The following is a 24,629-nucleotide window of genomic DNA, read 5'->3' on the forward strand; positions in this document are numbered from 1 at the left end:
GATTTGTCTCGTTTCAACTTTGTGTTTTGTGTTCTGGCAAAGTACTGGCACGGGTATTAAACACCATTACTTAACCAGGAAGACGACAGAGATCAAAATATAAAAATGTGCTTTGTTTTCACCGGACTCTTTAGTGCATCAGTACGGGCTATGTGTGTTTATTTGACGAGTCCTGAATACCTGAATACTACCAAGCCGGTGTTATGACACTGAAGGGTCGCGTCGTGGGCTACGCATGTTTTTTTTATTTTTTTTTTTATTTTTTAAACGACGCCTCTGTGCCGCTAGATGGCGCCAGAGAGCCGCTTAAGTGCGCGGACACGCCCACACCAACACGTTGCCTCCCGTGTTTTCGTGATTCTGTCACCGCCGGTATCTCACGCGCACGGTACAAATTAAAACTCCACATCGTACCGCGAGTGCGATCAAGTATTGTCAATAATTAAATCCAAACATAATTGCTTTTGCAGAATTGATTTTACAACAGGCTTTACACCGGGCAGCTGTTGCAGTCCGACCGGACCCCACTGGCCTGTCGCCGTTTCGGAAGCTGTCTCGCTGAGATTAGGTCCAGACCCACCGGGACGAGGGGGAGGGACGGCGGCGGGACCGAGTCTGAGGCGCTTTCCTCCGGGTTTGGAGCCAACTTTGCCGTTGACGGGCTGGACGGTTCTGCGCTGGGTTTCCTCTTTCCACCACCACCATGAAATACAAAGGCGGATTCGATTCAGGCACAGGGCCTGCGGCAGGCCGGGAAGCTTCCTATGCGTGACTGTGTCACTGTGCTAAGCAGCTAGCCGCTACCAGCTATCCACAAGCCAGCTAGCCGCTAACCAGCTAGCTTGTTTTGATGCGGATCCATTCGGGAAGCTGTCGTGATTTCTACCACATTTAGTCACCCCTCCGACTTTCACCAAGTTTTTTTCCGCGGCGAAAAGTTTGTTTTGAGAGCGAGGAGTTCGTGGCCAGTGCGAAACCGGTGTCGGTCCACGTCGCACGGTCGTTCACCGTTTCGTCCTCACCCCGCCTCGGATCCCTAGTCCCCGCCATCACTGTCTTCTGTCGGCGGCTGGCCCACACGACGCTCTGTGCCCCGATGGAGGAGCATGACAACATGGAGTATTTCTACCAGCAGGTTCTGCAGAAGGACGTCACCCGCAGACTGCAGGTCGGCCAGGACCTGATCAACTACCTGAGCGACCCGCAGCGGTCCCTCGACGTGGAGCAGGACAAGTCCCGGCTCGACAAAACCGTGGACGAACTGACGGGATGGGTCAACTCCAGCAACTTCAAGGTGAGAAAGGAGCCGCAGAATGCGCCGCCACGGCAGATCCACGGTGGGAATGGTTAATGGCGAAAGTCAGGACTTTAACAGACAATATTGACAATGCCGTTTCTTCAGGTCTTAAAAAAGCAATTCTACTCATCCTTCACAGTTCTTGCATTTGGCACAGAGCCGATTTAATGGATCTATTATCAGAATCTGTTTTTTTTTTATACAAAACGTGATCCATTCACCAGATAAGAATAAATTACAAAAATAATGTCTGAGAGGGGCAATAAGGATGGAGGTATTGACTGGGTGTAAATAAAAAATATGAATATAGTTGGATATTTCTGTACATGATGAATGAGTATACAGCAGTATGGACACGGCCAGGCTAATCAGATTTATTACAGTTTTATTACGTTTTTTAATTATTACGAAGGTGGAAATACTTACTTTCTATCTTTTGTTTTGTGGGGGTTTGTGTTTTTGTGCTGTAGACCTTCACTGCGTGGGGGCTGTGGGACACGCGTGTGCTGGTGTTTTTGAGAGCCATTGTCAAACCTCCAGACTGGAGCAGAGGATGGGGGAGGGGTCAGGAGAGGCTCATTGTTTGGTTGTGGTCCTTTCCCAATACATGCAGAAGAAAAGAGGAATCTTTACTTGTCACAGACATGTATTTACTGCTGTTAACTGAATCTCATTTGATTTGGATGAATGTCATATATTCATTTTAGCAAATGGAATTGCAATAACCCACTCTTGTGCAAATAGCACCCATGTTTGCGCTGATGTATTTACTATGAAGAAAGGCCAATGAAACAAGGTTAGGGGACCCGAAGGAATTGACGTCATATGCTTGGATTTAATTCACCATATGAGAGCCCGGACATTCATAATGTTCAGAGGATGGCAGACAATCACCTGCCAAGGTCCAGTGTTTGTTCAGGGCTGGTGTGGATCCGGTGTGTGTTTGTGCCTTCTCTTAAGTGAAAGACCAGCTAGAAGAAGTAGCGAAAAGAAGAACAATAATTTATTTTCCAAGTGTGGCCCCCATGACTTCCATTCCTAGTCCTATCAGGCTAGTGTGGGCATCACTCCAGCTCTGGGGCAAGCATCCCCTCTCTAGCCTGCAATGAACTCTCTTTATTGGACGAAACCTATAGGCCGACCTTAGATCAGTCTCTTTGAGAGACGTTGATTGGCTTCTGGAGGCACAGAAAAGGGAGGGGTCAGACCCAACAAAGATGCTGAGTCAGCACAAGGAGAGATGGAAGAATGGATTCTGTCAGAGGAGGAGGAAGATGGAAGAAAAGGTAGAAGAGTAAAAAAGGACATGGATTGGATGGATGGAAGGAGGGAGAGCGAGTTAGTGTGAGAGACGAGACAGAACGGAAAAAGAGAATTGATAGAGGGCTATTTATGGGGGGGGGTGCTGATGGACCAGGGTTGACTCATACATGGCACAGTAGCGCACAGGTTCCTCTTTCGTTTATGGAGAAAATGTGTTATCTATCCCTCCATCTCTTCTCCATTCGCTCTGTCTGTAGTTTTGAATTGCACATTCAGACTTTTCCCAATTCCCAAATACCATCATTTACAGTACCTTAGTTTTATTTTCTGTATTGTTAATCCAATAAATCATATTTGAAGAAATACTTATTGTAGCGGTATGAGAAAGGACTGACAATAACAATTTAATGAGAATAAACTATAAAAAAAACCTGACAAAAGACAAGTTATCAGAGTTTTATGTGTTCTAAAATGCAAATACTGGGTTAGGGTTTGGGTTCCATCTTATTACAGTGACATATAAGAAAGTATCCCATATGATACAGCCCTACTCTAACTAGGAGTCTGTTGTTGTCGCCCTTTTCCAGTATACTCTTTAATGTTCACTGCAGCAGATTCTCCTCGTACACTCACTGCGGGTTTAGTACACACACACACACACACACACACACACACACACACACACACACACATTAATATTGCAAAATGTTCCACTGCAGTTTTTAAAGCTGTGTAGCCAGATGTCTGGACAGTGACTTGACAGGTCAAGGATGGTGCTGTCAGGCTGTCAAACCCTCCATTTCCAAGGTTCTGGTCTACCCTGTTCTTCTTTAAAGGAGTGGTGACACTTGGAGCCCCTTTCCCCCATTTACATAATTTAGTTTATGCACCACATAAGAAACAAGCTGGTCAGTAAATATTTCTGAGCACAGGTTAAACTGGGATTTAAAAAACTCATGCTGTCACAAGGAAGTCCTTTCACTGACAGAACACCCTGAGGTCACCCTCATAGTGAGCGCGGTTCTTTCAGTATGTCAAGCATCCAAAACAGCTTGTGATTCTATTTTTTATCACCAGTTTCTGTGAAGGTATTTGAGTGGGTCTACACCGTGCCTGTATGCTCTTAACCAATGGGTGCCTTCCGATTTCTTCTTACATGTGCTTCCAAAGCCTGGTGTCCAATTATTTTAAATGTATTTTATTGGCTTCTTGGACCTTTTATAATTTAAATCAAACTCCACCTCACTGTTCTTCCTAAGCCTGTCTGGAGGCCAGAGAAAGCCCTGAACATGCTGGGCGCATTAACAGGCTAAGCCACAGTGTGTACACACCAGGTCTGAGTTCTCACAAAGCACCATTCATTCTGGAATAAACATCACGTTTCACCCCCCCCCATTACCGGGTACAAGGTGAAGTGGAGTAGCGCACTGTGGTGAATCTAATACCCCTTTCCCACTGCACCAAAAACTGGGTAACGCCTGCTAACATCCGGCATTTGTCGTCAGTGGGAAAGGAAAAACTTGGGTTTCAGTCCCGGGTCAAATGACCCTGCAATGGACACAGGTTTTAATTGGCTCCACCCTTAGATCGGCTCTGATGTCAACAGGACAACCAGGTTGACCGGCAAATTTTGGCCCCTTTACCTGCATGATGCGACGCACGTTGAAATTCCGGATGCTGGCACATTAATAAACAGGAATATCCGTGTATCATTTCATATCCCATTTAAAATCCAAAATCACAAGTTAATGACTTGTTTCTCGCATGGGGGACTGAAATGTTTTGAGTGTGGGGATCACACTGTGGGGAGCACAGCGGAGAACCCCCACGCTCCCTGCCGGGTCCCGAGTCACTCCAGCACCGCCCCAAGCCAGTCCCTGCTTCCAGGTGCTCGCACTGGCACTGCGTGCACTCACCTATTATTATTATTATTATTATTATTATTATTATTATTATTATTATAATTAATCTTATTATTATTTTTATTTGTGTTTTTATTTTTTTAATTTTGGTGTGAAAACAGTACAATACTGCTTTAGTAAATCAAAATATCTAAATCCAGCATTAAGGAATGCAATTGAGGGTCATCACATTGAACTGTGTAATTCCCAAACAGGAATCGAAACGAACCGTTTTCTCCACTTTCTGAAAGTAAATATGGACCGTTCCAATATATCATGAGTTAAGTAATTCAAAGTTACTTTTAGCATAAAAAAAAGTCATGCAAATGATTTAAATATTATTAGTTATATTTTTTATTTTCAAACACTTCTTTTATTTCAAATATTTTTTTGAATTCTCTAAAAAGTCAGCGCATTAATTAATCAGAACGTGTGTGAGCAGTAGCCATTGTGCTTGGTTCATGCCCTGCAGCCACTTGATTTCAGTAACTTTATCGTAAGTTTACAGGGCTTTTTACATAGGGGGTGAAAATTTGGTCATTCGGTTACTCTTCAAAAAGTTGCGTTCATGCTCATCGCGCACACATCCGCTCCCTCAGCCAGAATTAACTTGATTGATTCAACCTGTCCGCTGCATGTGTGAATCTACGCTCCGGTACATAGACTATGCAGTCAGTTTTGTTGCTGTTCGTTGTAGTGTTGGAATGGCTTTGTTTGACTTTGTTTTTTTTCACTTGTCGCCAAATTAATTTCCATCGTCCCTCATCCTATTTCTATCGTTCCCAGGATGCCCTAAATTTCGAGCCCTGACCCAAACCAGCTAGTTTTCTGATTCATGGTGCTCAGAGACATGCAGATGAAGTCATCATGAGCAACACACTCTAGATATTTATATATGTTGGGGGGCTGTGTGTGTGTGTGTGTGTGTCGGCCCCATTCTTGTGATGAGTTCTGGTTTGGAGTTCGGCCTTCTGTTACCACCCCCCCCTCCCCCAATCTAGCCAGTGGGGTCACTCCAGTATCCTGGCATTGCCTCTCCTCTTTCTGTCCTTCAGCCCCTGTCCCTCCATTTTGCTCTCTCCTTCCTCCTGTTGGAGGTGCCATATGGCCATGGTGGGTGCTGGCTGTGCTGGGGTTCTGGGTGGAGGAGGGGAGACGTCAGGGCTGTTTGCCTCCTCGTTCTCTGTCTTTTCCTGCTTTTCCTCTCCTGTCTCTGTTTTTCTCCTCTCCCTCCTCCTTCCCCTCACCCTAAATGAGGTCAGTGTGAGGGAGTCATCATATTGGCCCACAGCTCATGTTTCTTCTCCATATGATTTCTTTTTTTCTCCCCCTCAGTATTACTCTCCGCCCCCCATTTAATTCTGTGGTTACCTGGCTCCTCTCACCATCTCTTCCTTTGACTAAAATAGGGCCGAACCACAGCCTGACTCCGAGGGACGGATGGGAATAAGGTTTTAGAAGGATTTTCTTTGGAATGCTGAGTTCATCGCCGTGCTGCCAACACAAGCATTCTGAGAGCCGAGCTTTGCATGGGATCTGATTCTAATCAGCAATAACATAAAAATCGCTCTGTGCTTCACTGCAAGAGTACAGATCCTCTCTACCTCCATTTTACTAAATGCACACAATCTTGCAGTCACAACACAATCAATTAATTTTCTTTTGGAAATACATTTTTTTCAGACAACAGACAGAAGAAGGGAAGGTTTAATGGCAGAGCGGACAAGTTAATTCAAACTTATGCCGTGTGCCATTTCCAATGCAGTCATCAACCTATTATAGCTCTACCAGGAAATCTCGAATTTGTGATCGCAATAATGAATTTAAATTAAACTAATCTCCGCAATATTTGCAAATTGTAGCAACTTTCTGAATGAAATGGCCAAATGAACTTGTCGCCCTTTCTCCAAGAAGACGTCACTGGCAGCTGATTCATGCATCGGGGCATGAAAATGTTTTATTCTAAGTTAAAAAATATATATTTGTAGTTGTAGTTGCAGAATGCGTATCATCATAGCAAGTAATTTATATGACTTTCATTATTGGTATTATGAAAATATGCAGACTCATTGAGAGACTATGAAATTAAACATGATCAGTTCGAAGTCTTGAAGTCTTGACCCGCAGCTCCTGGCATATTTATCTGCATAAGATCCACTGATAAACCTTTTCCCTGCTCTGTCAGGTGGCGTTGTTGGGGATCGACATCTGTGGAGCGTTTGTGGAACGTTTGGGGGAGCGCTTCAAAGGATACCTGGCAACAGGTAGGACCCTGCACACACACACTTGAAGCCGGTCTGTTTCACTGTCATCGAAGATCTCGCTGTCTGAGTAAATTTCAAATATGTCAATTATCTATTGGTAACAATCTGTTTCTGTCTCTCGTGTGATTCGCCTCAAAGTCTCCGTAAGCAATCAACTATTTAGTCATGTAGTTACCCCTCTGTGAAAGTGTCTTTAAACAATTCTGTCTTTTTTTAAAGTAAAGTGCAGCCAAAGCAAAAATATTTCTATGAACTTGATCTTAAAATCACAGGCGCTCTCATGTTGCATAGAAAGTTGACACTTCCTATGTACATTCAATGTACATCACCATGATTTAATGTACATATTCATTGACACTCCTGACACTTGATATTTAGAATATTATTATACACTACTGTATTTTCCATTTTCCCCTTCTTTAGTCTCTGAAACGGCTGGTAGTGTTATTTATATTTTTAACATTTTCCTTTGCAATTTTTTTTATAATTCTATACTTTTTAAAATAATTATTTTTTTTATAACCTATGCCTACTACGTAGTTGTTGCATTCCATTTATTCAGAATGTCAATGCTCAGAAGGACCCTGGGTTACTGTGCATTTGACAAATTAAACACTTTGACATGGACCTAAAACCTTTCCTAAATTTGTTTTGATCAGCTGTACACCTACAAGGTAGGGGCCCTAGTTATTTTTCCAATTAAATAAACAATGTGAATTATTAATTAAGAGTGTTTTCTTTCAAGTTTATTTCTAGAGTAAATGCAAAGTTGAATACATTATTTAGAATATTAAGCCTTAAAATAAAAAAGTAAATAGTGAGCAGTTTGAGTGCTGGTTGAAGTTGAATCGCCACTGGTTCTATGACTCCTGTTCATAATCCAAGCTGGAAAATATAAAGACTGCAGCTCAGAAGAGTATTAAAGTATTAGTGCTAACGACAACAGTACTCTGGACTGTTGACTGTGTGTTGTATTTGTTATCGCTGTGTTTAATTCCTTTGCTTTGTGACGCCTGTCTTCTCACGTCCAGTCTTTTTGTCTGTTGTTCTCTATCATTCCTCTGCAGACCAGCCATCAAATCTGGTCCATGCCATCATACTTTCCATAATGGAACAGCTCAGTGTTGGATTGTTTATCACACTATTTTGAATTCAGAAACAGATATCATGTAAACTTCCTTTTGATTATGTTGATGATTAGGCTTCGTTGATTGGACAAATATATCTGCAACCGGCGATTGAGTACATCGGCGGTTGTTTTTCAAGACATTTTTTTTCAAAGATAATGCCTAATTAAGCGATTGTTTTAAGCGATTGTTTCAACCGAACCGCCACGCTGCGGCCAGTGAGACACGGTGCTCTCTTCCTGGGCTGCGTTTGCATAGGCGACAGATGACTTATTTTTCATCCTTCGCCCAAGTCCCATATAGGATTGCATAGGGAGAGAGGGGCACATGGAGAGGCGCATCGGGTGCTCTGCTCCGCACCATCGTGATGATCAGTTTTTCCTCAGCAGTCAATTCTGTGTTAAGGCTTTATATCGTCTCACATACTGTAGCTTAATTTCAACCCCAAGAGAGTGTGTGTGTGTGTGCGTGCGTGCGTGCGTGCGTGCGTGCGTGCGTGCGTGCGTGCGTGCGTGCGTGCGCAACACCCCTGTGTGCCCACTGCAGGTGTCACCAGCTGTCTCTCTTGTCATAGAGAAACATGTATACTCAGCCCTGCATTGTGCAGCTCAGGGATGATTGTAGTTGTCACAGTGTGCAAGGTCCACTCTGATACACACAGGGTTACCTAATAGGGTAACACTGTAACCCCCCCCGCCCGGAGAGAGATGAGATCACAGCCATTAATAACGGATTTATTGATCTACAGGACTGACATATTGTACACTGACACTTCCATTTCTGTGTGTGTAGTTCTGCATGTATATGTCTATAATGTGTATTTGTTCACTCAGCCTAAATTAAAGTCTGTCTTACCTGTTTTTTTTTTTTTAAACTTCTATGACAATATAAGCATCATAGAGTATCCATGCTGCTGGTACGCACCTGTGCATGGAGTATCCGTGCACCGGTCCTTCAGTGGCGGGGAGTGGGAACTGGCTTGGGGTGGTGCTGGATTGGCTCGGAGCCCGGCGGAGAGCATGGGAGTTCTCCGCTGTGCTGTGATAAAAAGTCAATAACTTCTGTTTTTGGATTCTAAATGGGATATGAAATTATCGAATGGTACACGGATACTGCTGTCTATTAATGCCCCAGTGTCCGGAACTTCAACGTGTGTCTCATGGGGCTGGTAAAGGGACCAAAACCCGGGTCGACCCGGGTGTCCTATTTACATCAGAGCTTGTCGAGGGTGGAGCCTATTAAAACCTGTGTCTATTGCAGGGTCATTTGACCCGGGACTGAAACCCAGGCTTTTCCTTTCCCACTGATGTAAATGCTAGATGTTAGTGGGTGTTACTGGATTTTTTTGGTGGAGTGGGAAAGGGGTATTGGCTGTCCTGCCAAGCAAGTGTTTTTATGTGGAAGTGAAAGCTTTACATGATAATGATTTATATCACTTTATGCCTGGGTGAAGACTCAGTTCTGATTGGCTGGATGGTTGTTGCTATGACGCAGTAGCAGTGAAGGCAAACCCCTTCTGCTTCCGATGTTATTTTTCAGTAAAAACATGGCTCATCATTGATTATCCCTTCCATATCTGATCATATAATTCAGGCTCATGAAAATATACAGAGAAGTTCTTCACATTGCACTATATGGGTGTCACAGGAGTGTCACGATTCCAATTCGAAAACAAAAATTGATCTTAATGAGCGATCAATTTCGAACTTCGAAATCACAAGTAGGTTCGTGACTCTCCCCGTATTTTTGTGGTTAATATAGTCTGTTATGGTCAGCATTTTGGGGCAGTCAGGACTGCGGCTCCTGGCTCCAAACCGACTTAGAGTTTGGGAGCTGTATTCGGCTCCGCAGAGTGGTCTGGTGTGCCACCTCCCTCACAGCACACTGCACCCTACCACCTGGCACTAGGGCTGGAGGAATGAAATTCAAATATTGCAAAGAAAAAAAGCAAAAAACTGTAACGTTCAATCTAAATTCACCCAGATTGTTGCACAAAATACATATGTTTAACTCAAAAATCGAATGGTGACCTTAAAATTGAAAGTCAAATCTTGTATTTGGAGAATCATGTCACCCCTAGTAAATAAAAAACAAAATCACACCAAAACCGAATAAATGTAATGTAAATTAAAGTCCCCGTTCTCACAAATTTGTGTATCACAGTATGAATTTCTCACTTTCATGATCATATGAAACCTTTGAAAGACGCTAATTGTAATTTCGAATTACCCCTGTTTCCTCTGTATTTGGCACATCGATCAGATGAAAAAATATGATGCGATAAGTGAGGCAGCTGTCTGCGCTGGTTTACAGCCAGCACTGCTCTTCAGAAGAACAAACAATGGACAGGAAAGATGGGGGGAAAAAATGGCCCAAGAAACTATGGAACCGCTTGTGTGTATGTGTTTGGGGTAGGGGGCCTAACTTCAGTAGAACAATAACGCCCCTGTTAACTTTGTGTGAGGGTATTGTCCGTGTTACCAAGGCAACCAGCTGTTTGAGTAACATCATTTTCATGAACACATACATACGTATGTGCTTTGTCCCCTCTGCTACCAACATTCCTACTGTCAAACATCAATGGGGGAGTGACAGTGATATAGTTTGTGTGTCGGCAGATTCAGTGTGTATATTTTCTTTTCCATCTAATCTACTTCCAAACTTGTTTTGGTTTCTCAGCTGCTCAGGAAATTTTTATGCCATTCTGCCACCTGATCTGCAGAGCAGAGAAAGACGTGTGAGGGGTATTGAGTGTCGGTATATAAACGTATTTGGGTGTTTACATGTCATCTTGGGACTCTGATATGAAAGAATTAATGACCACCATATTTACACAATATCAAAATACATCATAGTATCTGCTCATGAGCCCGGCAGTTTCATCTGTTTGGATGAATATAGACATTATGCAACAATGAAATGTAGACTCAAAACTCAACAAGTTTCAAATAAAACTCCTAATAATCCGGACTGAGGCAAATATTTGGAATGTCTGGCAGTAAATGCTCTTCTGTAGCAAAATGCTCCGGTCTCCATGAATGCTTATTTGTCAATGGTTTACGGCCAAAATAGATCTCTGATTTGCTCTTCCAATATGAAGCGTTTAGAACCTCTGGGACTGCTCAACTGACTACTTACAGAAATAACACAGAACTAGCATTTGGATACTATGCTACACATTGTTGGAACAAGCCGCTGGAAGATCTCAGGCTTGCCCCAACGCTTTCTACTTTTATATCAAGACAAAGAATACTGCCTTTATCAGCCTGTATTTGACTCTTATCTCGGATTTGATTGTGTCTTTTATGTTTGTTTGTTTGTTTTTTATCTTTTTGTATCTATGCTTTTCTAGTTCTTCCTTTTTTGGTAATAAGTTTTGATCTACTTATTTATTTTTCTGTCTTAAGTTAATTACTTTGAATTATCCTTGTGTATGACTGTGCAATGTAAATAAACGTTCCTTGTCTCGCCATTCTGTAGGCATTAATTGGTTTTACAGTAGTTTGTTCTAAAAGTGGAAAAGGATCATGTTGTTGGGCAACGGGATCTTGACATCATTTTAATGGCAGAACATTTTTTGTTTCCTCTGCTCACTTCCCTTTGGGGATTATGGTTTCTGTGCCACAGTACTGTGCTGTGCTGTGGATTGTGGCTAATAGTGGTTTTGCTGACACACACAGAAGGTACATTTCCTTTGCTCCACTGGGGGGCAGCCTGTATTGTGTTTACAACCACTGAAGGCTTACGGTCATGTGAAATTGTGACTCCTGTCGGCCAAGATGCTTGAGATAATATTTTGTACTAAAACTTATCAAACTACAGCCGATAGATGTATAAAACAAGATATTCACTAGTTTCTTGTGTTTTATTTATTTATTTTAGCAAATTTTAAAGAGGACCTATTATGCTCCTTTTAACATAATTTAATATAGGACTCTGAGATCCCCAAAACATAGTTGTTTTTTTTGCTGGAACTACTCCTAAGGCTATGCATTCTAGCCATTTTAACATCCATCGTGTTCCTGACGCTCTGTTTAAATGGGAGGAACTGCCCTCAAGAGGCCGAGAGTTCTCTGAGCCAATGGGGTTTGAGCCTTACTCTGGGTTCCATTGAATTTAGTCTGTAAACTTTCACTGATTTCACCTCATCAGTCCACCAAAACCTGTTTCTGAACACAATTGAGGCGAGAAAAAAGCAATCCAGTTGCTGAATCATCACTCATTAGATCTACAAGGCCAAATTTGAAAATTTAAACACTGCGAATAAAACACCGCAGATCTACGCCAACTGCAAATTTCCACGGTCGTATCTTGGAGCAGTCGGTCGCAAGTCGATACAAATTTTCACGACAATCGCTACTCGTATCTCACTGTACTGAAACACAAAGCTGAACTATTAGGACATGTTTTCTGAAACAGACAGCTCATAATAATCTTTTTTCACAGTTTGTGTGTTAGTAGGCCCATCAGAGACTCAAATGTATGTGCACAAGCACTGGAAAAGTGGGTTTTGCATAAAAGGGCCCCTTTAAAATGTCTAGTCATTCTTTGAAATGATTTTCTCTGAAACAAGCTTCTCCCGTAGTCCTGTGTTCTCACTCCTTGTCTGTGTGTGTAGTGCTGCCAGCCCTGGTGGATCGTCTGGGTGACGCCAAGGACCAGGTCCGAGAGAACAGCCAGACCCTCATCCTACGCTGCATGGACCAGACGGCCTCCCCCATGGTGAGACAAACGCACAAACATACACACATGCATACAAATGTACATTACATTGCCTTACAGTGGCTCTTTGTTGCCCCTCTGGGGAAATGTGGATTTTACAGCACCAAACAGGAAATAGGTACATGCACATTATGTATCTTTACAGACTAAAGGGTATGAAAACATGCCATATTTACATAAACTAATGGTACAAGGAATGTTTATTGTGCTTTTTTATATCCAAAAACGTAATCATACAGAGCCTGTCTGAGTCTCTCCTCGTGTATGATTCACAAGTAATGTCAATGTTGACCATATGAGTTCGAGTTCTCAAAGGCACTTGGTGTAAGACATTTGACAAACCCATACTTCCTTACAAAGGTACAGAAATTATCTGGGTGCCCTCTTCTGGGAGGGCCCACAAATCATCATGGTTCTGGAACTATATGGGATTTAACATGTATGTGCTCTCATCTGTTTATACAAACACACACACGTCTACATATTGAAAACTGCCATGTTCTCAGTCTGTGTTGCCAATGGTAAAGATTTACTTCAAGTGCTTCCACACAAGCCATTTGCTTCTCTTCTTTTTTTCTGCTCCTCTCTTCTTTCTCTTTTCCATCTCTGTTTGCTCCAACTCTTTTCTACAGTACGTGTGGGAGAGGTTAATTCCAGGTTTTAAACACAAGAACTTCCGAAGTCGAGAAGGACTCTGCTTCTGTCTCGGCACCACGCTCAGCACGTGAGTAGCTTCCTCTAGCACTTCCTCTATGAAATAATTTCTTCTCCCTCTGCAATCCTATATAGGATTATGAAATAATATTAAACTGACATAAGTCAGACAGCCTGTCTCTCTGGAATGTTTCAGCATAGTGGTTATGCATCTGTTCTTTTTTTTTTGTTGTTGTTTGTTTGTTTTGCATTTGGTGGGACAGTATTTTGGAAGCAAATAAAGGATTATTATCAAAATGCTTTCTGCTCACCTGCAGAAAAACATCACCTTTTATAGTATGAGTCAACGTGTTTGTGTTATGTTGACAGAAAAGCTGTGCAGGCCTTTTCTCCTTACCTTTGTAAGATAAGATAATACTTGTTATTGTAATGAGATGAGGACAATTCTTAGGACAGTTAGTTTAGAAGTCCTTCACATTACAGGGAGTCTCCTAATCCATTTAATTTGGAGAAATATTGCTTAATTAATCCAGCCCCCATCAGTGCCCCCCACGGCCATTGTAGTGATAAAATGGAAGCTGTCAGAAAAGAGACTCGCCCACTGATCCGGAGGTTTCTGTTGTTTAACTTACCGCGACTGACCTTGGTGAATGTGTCACAGTTAGTTAAAGAAACTCACACACGCAGGTCTAATCCTCTAAAGGATTTATGGGACTTCTTTGGGGGTCGCTCACATGGCATCCATTTGAACATCCAATCTTCTGGGCTTGAATTCAAATAAAAGTATTCTTACTGTTTAAGAATATATTTAATCTCGAATTGTATTTATTTAGGCCCCTATTACCAGAATAGGGTCACAACACACTGCAAGGCCATGGCATTTAGTATCTAAATGCCTATTTTAAGCATTATTTTGCTAATAGTGAGTGACACTGTTCTCCTAATTACTAAGCTTCTACCTGATTGCAAGGCTGACATGGATCCCATATGGCTGGCTATCTTGGGAAGAAAATTGTACAGGAAAGCGTACAGCCCAAGGCTTCAGTTGTTTGCACATTACCACTTTGGAGTGTTGTGTGCAAACCTCGGAGCAAATGTGGTGTTTTGGCTTGTTCTTTTTCAGTTCAGTGGGTATTTAATGAGAAATGTTCTTTGTTTTTGTTTTTCACTTTCTGAGCCAGATAAAACTCGTTCAGAAGCTACACTAGACTGCCAAATCCTTTGAAAATATGTGTTTTTGTTTTATTCCAAAATGTAAATAACATCAATTATCTGTTTTCAAAAACATTTATGACCTCATTCTCTGTCTCTTTCAGGTATGGGGCTCAGCCATTGAGCCTCAGTAAATTAGTCCCCCACCTCTGTACCCTCACCGGAGATCAGAACCCACAGGTGAGAGATAACACTTACTTAAACAAATACATGTTCATGCTGAATAAGTGCGTGCGTGTGTGTGCGGCGCACATGCATTAATAGCTGGGTGTTGGGCTTGTGTTCATGGTATTCTATCTTGTCTTGGTCTGTCGCAAAGCCTGTGTTTTACCTCTCAATGCCCACAGTGGGCTGACAGCCCTGTGTTTATGGGAGCTATTAAGCCGAAATACCAATACCCGAAATCTGCCCGCTCACTGCTCTTGCTACTGGATTATGTATCTCTTGAGAGTGTGGTGGGGAAAAAAAACACAAGGAATTTAGTGATGTTCATTAAAACCTCTCGTGGAGTTGCACCCCAGAAGTGAAATCTTCTCCCGCCATCTATCCAATGATGGTTCGGCCACCTGCTCTTCCAACCAATCACCATCCAGACAGGCCCACCCGCCTACAAGCTTGAAGAATTCCAGTGATACAGCATCCCTTCACCCAATCAAGGCCTTGCAGCAGAACTTGTCAATTCAATTTTATCACCACACACACACGCACGCACGCACACACACGAACGCACACACATGCACTCTGGGCCGGTGTGGGTGTAAGTGTATATTGACCCACTACTGTCTATTGTAATCCCAGTCACTGGGGGTAAAGAGTAATCTGTATGTATGTTCATGCGTAATTAACCCCAACCCCCAATCCCAGTGCTTGCGTCACTTCAGGCCACACATGTAAAGACATGCCAGGCAGACACGCAGTGTTACTAGCCATTAGCAGGCAGGTGCCTCACGAATGATCTTTCGAAGAGACTTATCTATAGCTCCCTGATTTGTTGTTGACCAGGTTGCAGTGGACGGCTTGTAAAGCAGTCATTGCAACATTTAACATTTCAAATTCAGTCGTGGTTTTCTTCTTACATTATGTGCAGTGGAAAGTTGCACCAAGTCGAATGTGAGTGGCTCATTTTGGGGCGAGAGTTGAATGCTAGAATCCTCATTCATTACATACTGGAGCACAATGACCACAGTGAAACTGTCTCCTTGCAAACTGTGGAGTATCAACAGGGGTCTCCAACAAGCGGTTGCTTCCTCTCTTCCGCCCACTCCTAATAATATTGTAATGAACCTGGATGCGTTGGAGTATTAATTGTCCGTTATAATGTATTTTACTCCGGGCGGTTCACAAGTCTCGCGAGAGGGAATGTACGTGCTTGATCTGGTGTGGGGGTGTATCAGTGAGTCTTTCGAAGCAGCTTAGTTTATACTTAGGTAGAATTAACAGCAAAGCTTCAGTCAACCGATTCGTAACTTTAGAATCGTTCCATCGACTGGTTCATGGTACATTTAGATCGATCCAGGGGTCCCCGTACCAATGTAGTCGCTTCTCTAACGTTAAAACCGGTTTCCAATTTGTATCGGTAAATCCTTACATCCTTAGTAGTATTGTATAAAAAATAAAATCAAATCAGTTTTCGCTATTTTTTTTATATAATAATAATAAGTTAGCTGTTATGAACTCTACTTTGCAAGTAAAACTCAAGAACTGTAAATATACATGTATATTTTGTATGTACATAAACTGATCAACTGATCAGACAGGTGACGTGAATAACATTGCTCAACTTGTTCCATTCGCACCTGTCAATGGGTGGGATATATGAGGCAGCAAGTGAACAGTCAGTTCTTGAAGTTGACGTGTTGGAAGCAGAAAAATTGGGCAAGCATATGGATCTGAGTGACTTTGACAAGGGCCAAATTGGGATGGCTAGACGACTGGGTCAGAGCATCTCCAAAAAGGCAGGTCTTGTGGGAGGAAGGACAACTGGTGAACCGGCGACGGGGTCATGGGTGCAAATGGCTCATTGATGTACGTGGGGAGCGAAGTCTAGTCCGTCTGGTCTGATCCCACAGAAGATTGTAGCATAAATCGCTGAAAAAGTTAATGCTGGTTATGATAGAAAGGTGTCATAGAGCAATGGAAGAAGGTGGCCTGGTCTAATGAATGATGTTTTCTTCTACATTATGTGTATGTCTATATATACAGATGTGGACAAATTTGTTGATACCCTTACAGCTCCTTGAAACAATGCTTCATTCCTCCTGAAAAGTGATGAAATTAAAAGAAACTTTCTGATGTATACCTACATGCCTTTGGTATGTCATAGAGTAAAGCAAAGGAACTGAGAAGAGATAAATTATTTTTGAAGAGATCAATTATATTCTATTATGGCCTGGACAGATTTGTTGGTACCCTTTGAAGAAAAAAGAAGAACCCACAATTTTCTTTGATATAACTTGAAACTCACAAAAGTAATTGGCATCCATCATTGTTTATTCCATATTGAATAGAAATCAGATTTTGCTTTTGATCTAATCATTTGTTGCACAACCTTTAGAGGCAATTGCTGCAATCAAGCGATTTCTGTAGCTCTCAATGAGACTCCTGCACCTGTCAACAGGTAGCTTGACCCACACACGCAAACTGCCCCAGCTGTCTCAGGTTCGAAGCTCTGGCTTCTCCAGACTGCATGTTTCAGCTCTTTCCATAGATGTTCAATAGGATTCAGATCAGGGCTCATAGAGGCCACTTCAGAATAGTCAAATGTTTTGTTCTTAGCCATTCTTGGGTGCTTTTAGCTGTTTGTTTTGGGTCATTGTCGTGTTCGAAGACCCATGACCTGCGACTGAGACAGAGCTTTCTGACACCGGGCACTACCTTTTGCTCCAGAATGCCTTGATAGTCTTGAGATTTCTCCTGCATAGATTCAGGGCACCCTGTGCCAGACACAGCAAAGCAGCCCCAAAACATAGCCGAGCCTCCTCCATGTTTCACAGTAGGTATGGTGTTCTTTTCTTTGAAAGCTTATTTTTTTCGTCTGTGAACATGTGACTTGCCAAAAAGCTCCAGTTTTGACTGGCTTGTCAATATGCATTTTAGCAAATTCCAGTCTGGCTTTTTTATGTTTTTCTTTCAAAAGTGTCCTCCTGGGTCTTCTTCCATGGAGTCCACTGTCACTCAAAAAGCAACAGATGGTGTGATCAGACACTGATGTTCCTTGACCTTGGGAGTTCAGCGTGTGCCTCTTTGGAAGTTGTCCTCGGGTCTTTTTCTACCGTTTGCACTATCCTTCTGTACAATCTGGGGTCGATTTTCCTCTTGCGGCCGTGTCAAGGGAGATTCGCTATAGTCCCATGGATTTTAAACTTCTTAATAATATTTCCAACTGTAGTCACAGGAACATCAAGCTGCTTGGAGATGGTCTTATAGCCTTTACCTTTAACATGCTTGTCTATAATTTTCTTTCTGATCTCCACAGACAACTCTCTCCTTTGCTTTCTCTGGCCCATGTTCAGTGTGGTGCACACGATGATACCAAACAGCAGACTGACTACTTTTCTCCATTTAAACAGGCTGAACGACTGATTATAAGATTGAATTAATCAAGTAAATTAAATAAAACAGTTAGTTTGAAATATTTCTATAATCCAATTATTCATAATATTTTCTCAGGGCTACCAACAAATTTGTCCAGGCGCTTTTAGCATATAATTGATCTCTTTAGCAATAATTTATCTCTTCTCACGGTTTCTTTGCTTTACTCTGACATACCAAAGGCATGCAGGTATACTTGAGAAAATTGCCTTTACTTCATCAATTTTCAGGAGGAATAAAGCATTGTTTCAATGAGCTGTAAGTGTGTGTGTGTGTGTGTGTGTGTGTGTGTGTGTGTGTGTGTGTGTGTGTGTGTGTGTGTGTGTGTGTGTGTGTGTGTGTGTGTGTGTGTGTGTGTGTGTGTGTGTGTGTGATCACTCAGCCACCTCTGACACTCTCCTGGATATTGTAGGTGCCTTCGGCAGTGGACAGGGGTCAGCATTGGCCCCATACTCGGCAAGCTGCAAAGCACTGTGTGTTCTCACACCTTTCTATCATAGCAACAATAACTTTTTCAGCAATTTGTGGTACATTAGCTCTACTGTGGGATTAGACCAGATAGCGAGTGTTGTGCAGCGTTGGGAGGTAGGGCTAGCCCTTCTGGTTTGGTGGAGTCCATTCCGCAACAGGTCACAGCTGTTTTTTGAGGACAGAGGCAGGGCTACACAATCTTAGTGGTGGTTTTAATGTTGTATAATTTTTAAACTTTCTTAAAAAAAAAACGTTGATGGTAGGCTGCGCCATGCGATCAGAGCGATCTCCGTTCCGTGTTCCTCCGAACAAAACCACTAAAAACAGTGTTTATGTTGTCAATGTGTTTATTTTATTTTCCTCCGTTTACTAATTGTATTAAACTAAAAAGGCCCTGTGCGCAATGGGATAATAATGGGACACACATACACACACACACACACACACACACACACACACACAAACTGTTCCAGAGTGGTGTGTGGGGAGCAGCAGCTCATTTGCATTTAAAGCGACACACACAAACAGATTATCAACAACAGGAGAGGTATAGAGGCATGTTAGAATGGCTAGAATGCATTATCTAAGTGGTATTAAAAAATAAATTGGGAAAAAAAAAATCAAATGCATGTTTTGGGACCTCAGAGACGTATATTAACTTGTTGAAAAGGAGTATAATATGGAGACTTAAATGTTTCCATCAACGATCAGACTGGGACATAATCGTCGTGCTAGACAGGCTGGCTTGAGTCTTGCTGTAACTGCTGATCTCCTGGGATTTTTTTACGCACAACAGTCTCTCTAGAGTTTACTCAGAACGGTGCGAAAAACAAAAAATGGCGGTTCTGCGGATGGCCCTGTTGATGAGAGGTCAACGGAGAATGGCCAGACTGGTTCGAGATAAAGGAAAGCTACGGCAACTCAGATAACCCCTCTGTACAATGGTGGTGAGCAGAAAAACATCAGCAATGCACAACACGTCAAACCTTGAGGGAGATGCCCATCCATGCCAAAAAGAATGAGGCTGTTTTGAGAGCAAAGGGAGGCCCTACCCAGTAGAGTGAGTGAGTGTCTGTGTGTGTGTGTGTGTGTGTGTGTGTGTGTGTGTGTGTGTGTGTGTGTGTGTGTGTGTGTGTGTGTGTGTGTGTGTGTGTGTGTGTGTGTGTGTGTGTGTGTGTGTGTGTGTGTGAGATTATATTTTTTTAATGCATTTGGTAGTTAATGGTGAGTGTTGGATTTTGGATGCACGTTAACCTTTACGCCATAGGAGTTTCTTTGTTGGGTTTTTAGACTAAAGTCACCCTGGAACTCCCTCTCTAAATCCCTTGGTCAGAGTGTGTGCAGAAGGGGTTACAGATTCACTCAGGAGTCGTTGGTTTAAGATGACGGATGCCTCTTGTTTTGCAGGTGCGTGAGGCCTCTATAACGACGCTGGTTGATGTCTACCGCTATGTTGGAGAACGCGTCCGAGCAGACCTGGGGAAGCGAGGGTTGCCTGCTGCACGGTGAGTCCATTTCATGTTTGTGCGTGTCCATCTGCTTTCTAACTCCATGTCAGCACGCGTCTGAATTGAACCTGTATTATACATCATGATACTAATTAGGGCTGCCCCCTGAAAGTGGAGAAGTTCAATCTTGACTTGAAATTCTTCAAGTCGAGCAGTGTTTCTTTCTTTTTTTTTTTTTTTTTTTTTTTTTCAGTCAGTGTGCATTACAAAAACAGGACAAGACAGATAGAAGCTTACAAAATGCACAGGGATAACATTTTGGTATTTACCGGACCAAATCTCAATGCAGAATTTGGTGCCTCGTTTCGGTGCCATGCCAGAGTGAAATATCTGCCCTCCAGTTCTACGGAACTGCCACGGGCACCTTCACTAAACATTATGGTTTGGAGCGCGCCGCTTGAAATCGTTCTAATCCTCTGTATGGCGCGCGCCGCCGCTTTCCCCTTCCGTGCGACTCGAGCACAACCGCAGCGGCGCTAGTCAGTCACATTATGGTCGCTTAGCCAATCAGAAAAAAGAGGCGGCACAGATAATGTCTGGTTCATAAAAAACTGTCAGTTATTTCTTAACATGTAACATAAAAATCTCTAAAATAGCACCAATCAAAAAACTTTTTTTGAATTACTTTTTAAAAGTACTTCACTTTGTGTCTTTTTCCTTTAAAATAAAACACCCAGTTATATGGAAAAAATATGAATGTGTTGCGTTGCATGTCGAGTTTCAGTGATGCTTTTAAATTTTGTGCCGTGGGGGGCACTACCGACACAAATTAAAGTTTTTCAGTTTTCCGAGTTCCCATGGGATGCAGCATCACTTCTGCTGTCTCTCGACCGATTAAAATAAATAAATAAATAAATATAAATAAATGAAAACTTGGAGGGTTTTCTAATCCACCTGAAGCAGAGAGCGCGGGCAGCAGCCTTTATCAATGATGCCTTTTAACACATCCATCGTGTCCGCGTCTTCTATAACGTAATACCAGAGAACGTCTCTCACTGTGTTTCTCTGCAGAGTATGTGTGATTGTCAGTAGACACTTCTCACTATAGCGGAACTAACAGGTACGTGATGTGACTAGGGTTGCAACTAACAACTATTTTGATAGTCAAATCTTCTATCGTTTTTGGAAACAAATAATCGACTGTGGTGTGGGGATGGTGTCGCTTGAGCAGCCACACCTGTCCTGGGTGTAGGTAATTGGGGCCCAAGTTCAGGGTGGTTGCAAACCTGTTGCTCTTTGGTTGGTCTAACGAGCAACAGGTAAAACCCCCATCCCCACACACACTGAGGAGAGGAGTCATTGTCATGACACATGTCAATTTCCACCTTGCCCACTCTCTACTATAAACTGTGTTTTCTCAACCACATCGTCTGTGTCTCTGTGCCGGAGGGCCCTGAATACGCTACTCGGGTGATGTGTGGCAGGTGAAACTGCCACATCAACTATTCAGAATACAAACCGCACAATTACTCAATTTGCTTACTTTAATTACTTATTTAGCGATCAGCTTTTAAATTTAGTTTGAGGTTGTTTTAGGCAAGTGCTAACTAACAATAAAGACAATGACGATGAATACTTAATTCAGAAACATTTGTCTTTTAATGAACTTTCTTGCTGATACAAGAGACAAATAAGAAAACCAATGTCCATTTTTGTGTCAAAATTAAAAACCAAGAATAAGCAAAGTAGCATCAATCAAATGTAAGCAAACTACAGTAGTTTTCCCCTTGTCAAATAAATCAAACAATCCATCTAAATGTAAAAGAAAAAAACAAGAGTGCTAGTTAGTTTTCCAAGTTGCCGTTAACGCAGCATCACTTCCTCATGGACTGCATTTATATCGCAATTTTCTAGTCTTGCGACGACTCAAAGCCTTTTACAGTACATGCCTCACATTCACCCATGCACACACATTCATACATACCCTGTGTCTCAAGCCGATACAAACTTTCTAACCAGAGTGCCGTGTCCGCGTCTTCTAACATAATACAGAGAACGAGTCCACAAGTTAATCGATCGCTTATGGAGTCATTCTCTCTGAGGAATACAAAAATATAAATGGAAAATGCAAAAAATTGGTCCGTCGCCAAATAAACTTTGGCGACCTTTAATTCAACTGGGTGTCCTGCCCAAGTAAGGTCTACTGTCTGTATTGGAAGCACTGCAATGTCAATAGATAGCTGTATTATTACACTGTCATTATTACTGCACTATAATATTATCATTACACTATTACACAATGGGCTAAAATAAAAAAAAAATAAAAAAGACAATTCAATTGTTAATCGTAATTATTTGTATAACAATTAATCGTCAACTAAAATGTCTTGGTTGTGACAGCCTTAATTGCAATTATTTTTGTGTTCATGTCATGGGTTTTTGTACCTCCATTCAGTATATTTTCGTTGTAAAATGCATATGTAAATGCACACATATGGGTGTGTGTGGGTGTGGGTGTGGGTGTGCGCGTGCGCGTGTATGTCTTCTGCCAATGATGGTTGCCAGTCCCGTGGTCTTGGCACGGTGACTGTCCCAGGCCACACCATGCACCACTCTGCCCCTCACACACAGAGACACTTTATCCAGCAGACAATACTGATTGTGGAGGAGGAGGTGGGAGAGATGGGGTGAGGGGGGTGCATATTAAGGAAGTGACATAGCTGGCAAATATTTGACAGGGTGTTGGATCATTATTTTTCTTTTAGTGGGTCGTTGGGTCACCATGGTTGCACGTAATGTGTCGGGGGTTATTCTAAGCACACACACCCCCCCCCCCCCCCACCCTGTGTGCATATGAGGAGCCCCCAGTGTTGAGTCCCATGTCTGTGAATGCCGTGTGTCATATGCTGCGAATATTAAGCCAGTGCAAACAAACGGTGCAAAAGTTTGTGTGTGTGTGTGTGTGTGTGTGTGTGTGTGTGTGTGTGTGTGTGTGTGTGTGTGTGTGTGTGTGTGTGTGTGTGTGTGTGTGTGTGTGTGTGTGTGTGTGTGTGTGTGTGTGTGTGTGTGTGTGTGCGCACTTTGTGTGTGTGTGTGCGCACTTTGTCTGAGTGTGTACGCTCTGTTGTTGTCCTGCTGACCAGGTGACATCTGCTGAAACTGAGACATCGAGAAAAAGGAGTCCGTTTTTACACCAAAATGAGTGGGTTTACCCGGGTTTTTTTAAACCCGCTAAAAATAGGCGATTCAAAGGACGTTGAATAAAATCTGTTAATTATATAACTTTTATCTGTGTGTGCGTGTATAAGATAGTGATATGGAGTATCTCGAATTGAAGGAAAGAGCCAGAGAAAAAGTAGAACAGAAGGAGGGAGAGACAGGATGTCACAGAAAGGGAATTAAAGGGGCGCAATTCCCTTCCTCCCTTTCTCCTCTTCTTTACTGCTAGTGCCACGGCCCCTCCCCCTCTGAAGCGTGTGTGTGTGTGTGTGTGTGTGTGTGTGTGTGTGTGTGTGTGTGTGTGTGTGTGTGTGTGTGTGTGTGTGTGTGTGTGTGTGTGTGTGTGTGTGTGTGTGTGTGTGTGTGTGTGTGTGTGTGTGTGTGTCTCTCTCTCTCTCTCTCTCTCTGTGAGGGAGGTTATGTAAAGGGTAACTGAATCTTCGAGCTGCCCGTCAAGCTGCCCTGCTCTCTTTCTAAATCGCTTGGCCCCCTTCATGTGCACAAATTTAACTCTTCCACCCCTGTGGTGTTTACTATCTACAGTGTGAATGTTTGTGTTTACGGTGTATGTGTGTATGTGAGAAGGTCCCTGTTGTTTACCCCCCCACTCCCTAACCCTCCCTCCCTCCTCCCCTCCAGAGGCACTGCACCATGTTAGATACAAAGAGAGGAGGGGAGCAAAGTGTGTCACTAGCATGGGAGCTAACGCAGCACTACGCAGCGACAGTGCAGACTGTTAATCAGCCCGTCAGGGAACGCTGGTGTAACGACACACTGCTGGTTAACAGCCGCGCTGTCTGAGAGCCATAAAAAGGTTATTATAACAATAATAATAATAATTTAAATGCTAATGGAAGTCTGGGCACGGATTGGGAAGTCTGCGTGGCTGAGGAGGCTGCCGCTACGCTAATCATCACTGGATCGAGATCCGCTAAGCTGTCTGGCTGTGTTCCTTGGATTGGCACTCACCCCCACACACACGCACGCACACACGCGGAGGGAGAACGGTGTGTATACCTTTACATTCTTGAACGCGCGCACACACACAGACACCCCCCTAGCTTAGTTTGGGGAAATCAGGGGATGTGCTTTGAAATTATCTGCTATGTCTGTGTTTTTGCTGTGTCACATGTTTATTGCTCCTACACGCCAGCAGGCTCTGTGCAGGCTGTGTGTGTGCGTATGTGTTTGGTTTTGATGTGCGCTGTGCTATAATTCGGACTAGATTGTTGGGGGGTGTGAGTGTGTGTGTGTTTGTGGATTTGGGGGGGTGTGGTCAAGCGATCATATTGACGATCGTATCGCCGAAACACTGAATGTGCTCGCGTGTTGTCAGGTGCGCGTGGTGCAGAATGGAGTGTTAGTATTCAGATCTCGCTGCTGCTACTGCTAGGTGAGTTCGAGTGACGAGTCAGACACACCCACCTTCACACACGCAGACAGACAGGCGTGTTCTTCAC

The 24,629-nt window shown here is 42.9% G+C and overlaps 1 protein-coding gene across 1 annotated transcript in view; it reads left to right on the forward strand.

The window, feature by feature from the left end:
• The first annotated feature begins 526 nt into the window (after positions 1 to 526).
• Positions 527 to 24,629, forward strand: part of clasp2 (cytoplasmic linker associated protein 2) — a 69,193-nt gene continuing 45,090 nt past the window's right edge. The window contains exons 1-6 of the mRNA XM_080004038.1: positions 527 to 1,294; positions 6,647 to 6,725; positions 12,471 to 12,574; positions 13,207 to 13,298; positions 14,545 to 14,620; positions 19,910 to 20,007. Of these exons, the coding sequence (XP_079860164.1) occupies positions 1,097 to 1,294; positions 6,647 to 6,725; positions 12,471 to 12,574; positions 13,207 to 13,298; positions 14,545 to 14,620; positions 19,910 to 20,007 (647 nt within the window). The 5' untranslated portion in view covers positions 527 to 1,096. The remainder of the gene's footprint in view (positions 1,295 to 6,646; positions 6,726 to 12,470; positions 12,575 to 13,206; positions 13,299 to 14,544; positions 14,621 to 19,909; positions 20,008 to 24,629) is intronic.

This window comes from Zeus faber (genome assembly GCF_960531495.2).
Source record: "Zeus faber genome assembly, chromosome: 1".
NCBI lineage: Eukaryota > Metazoa > Chordata > Actinopteri > Zeiformes > Zeidae > Zeus > Zeus faber.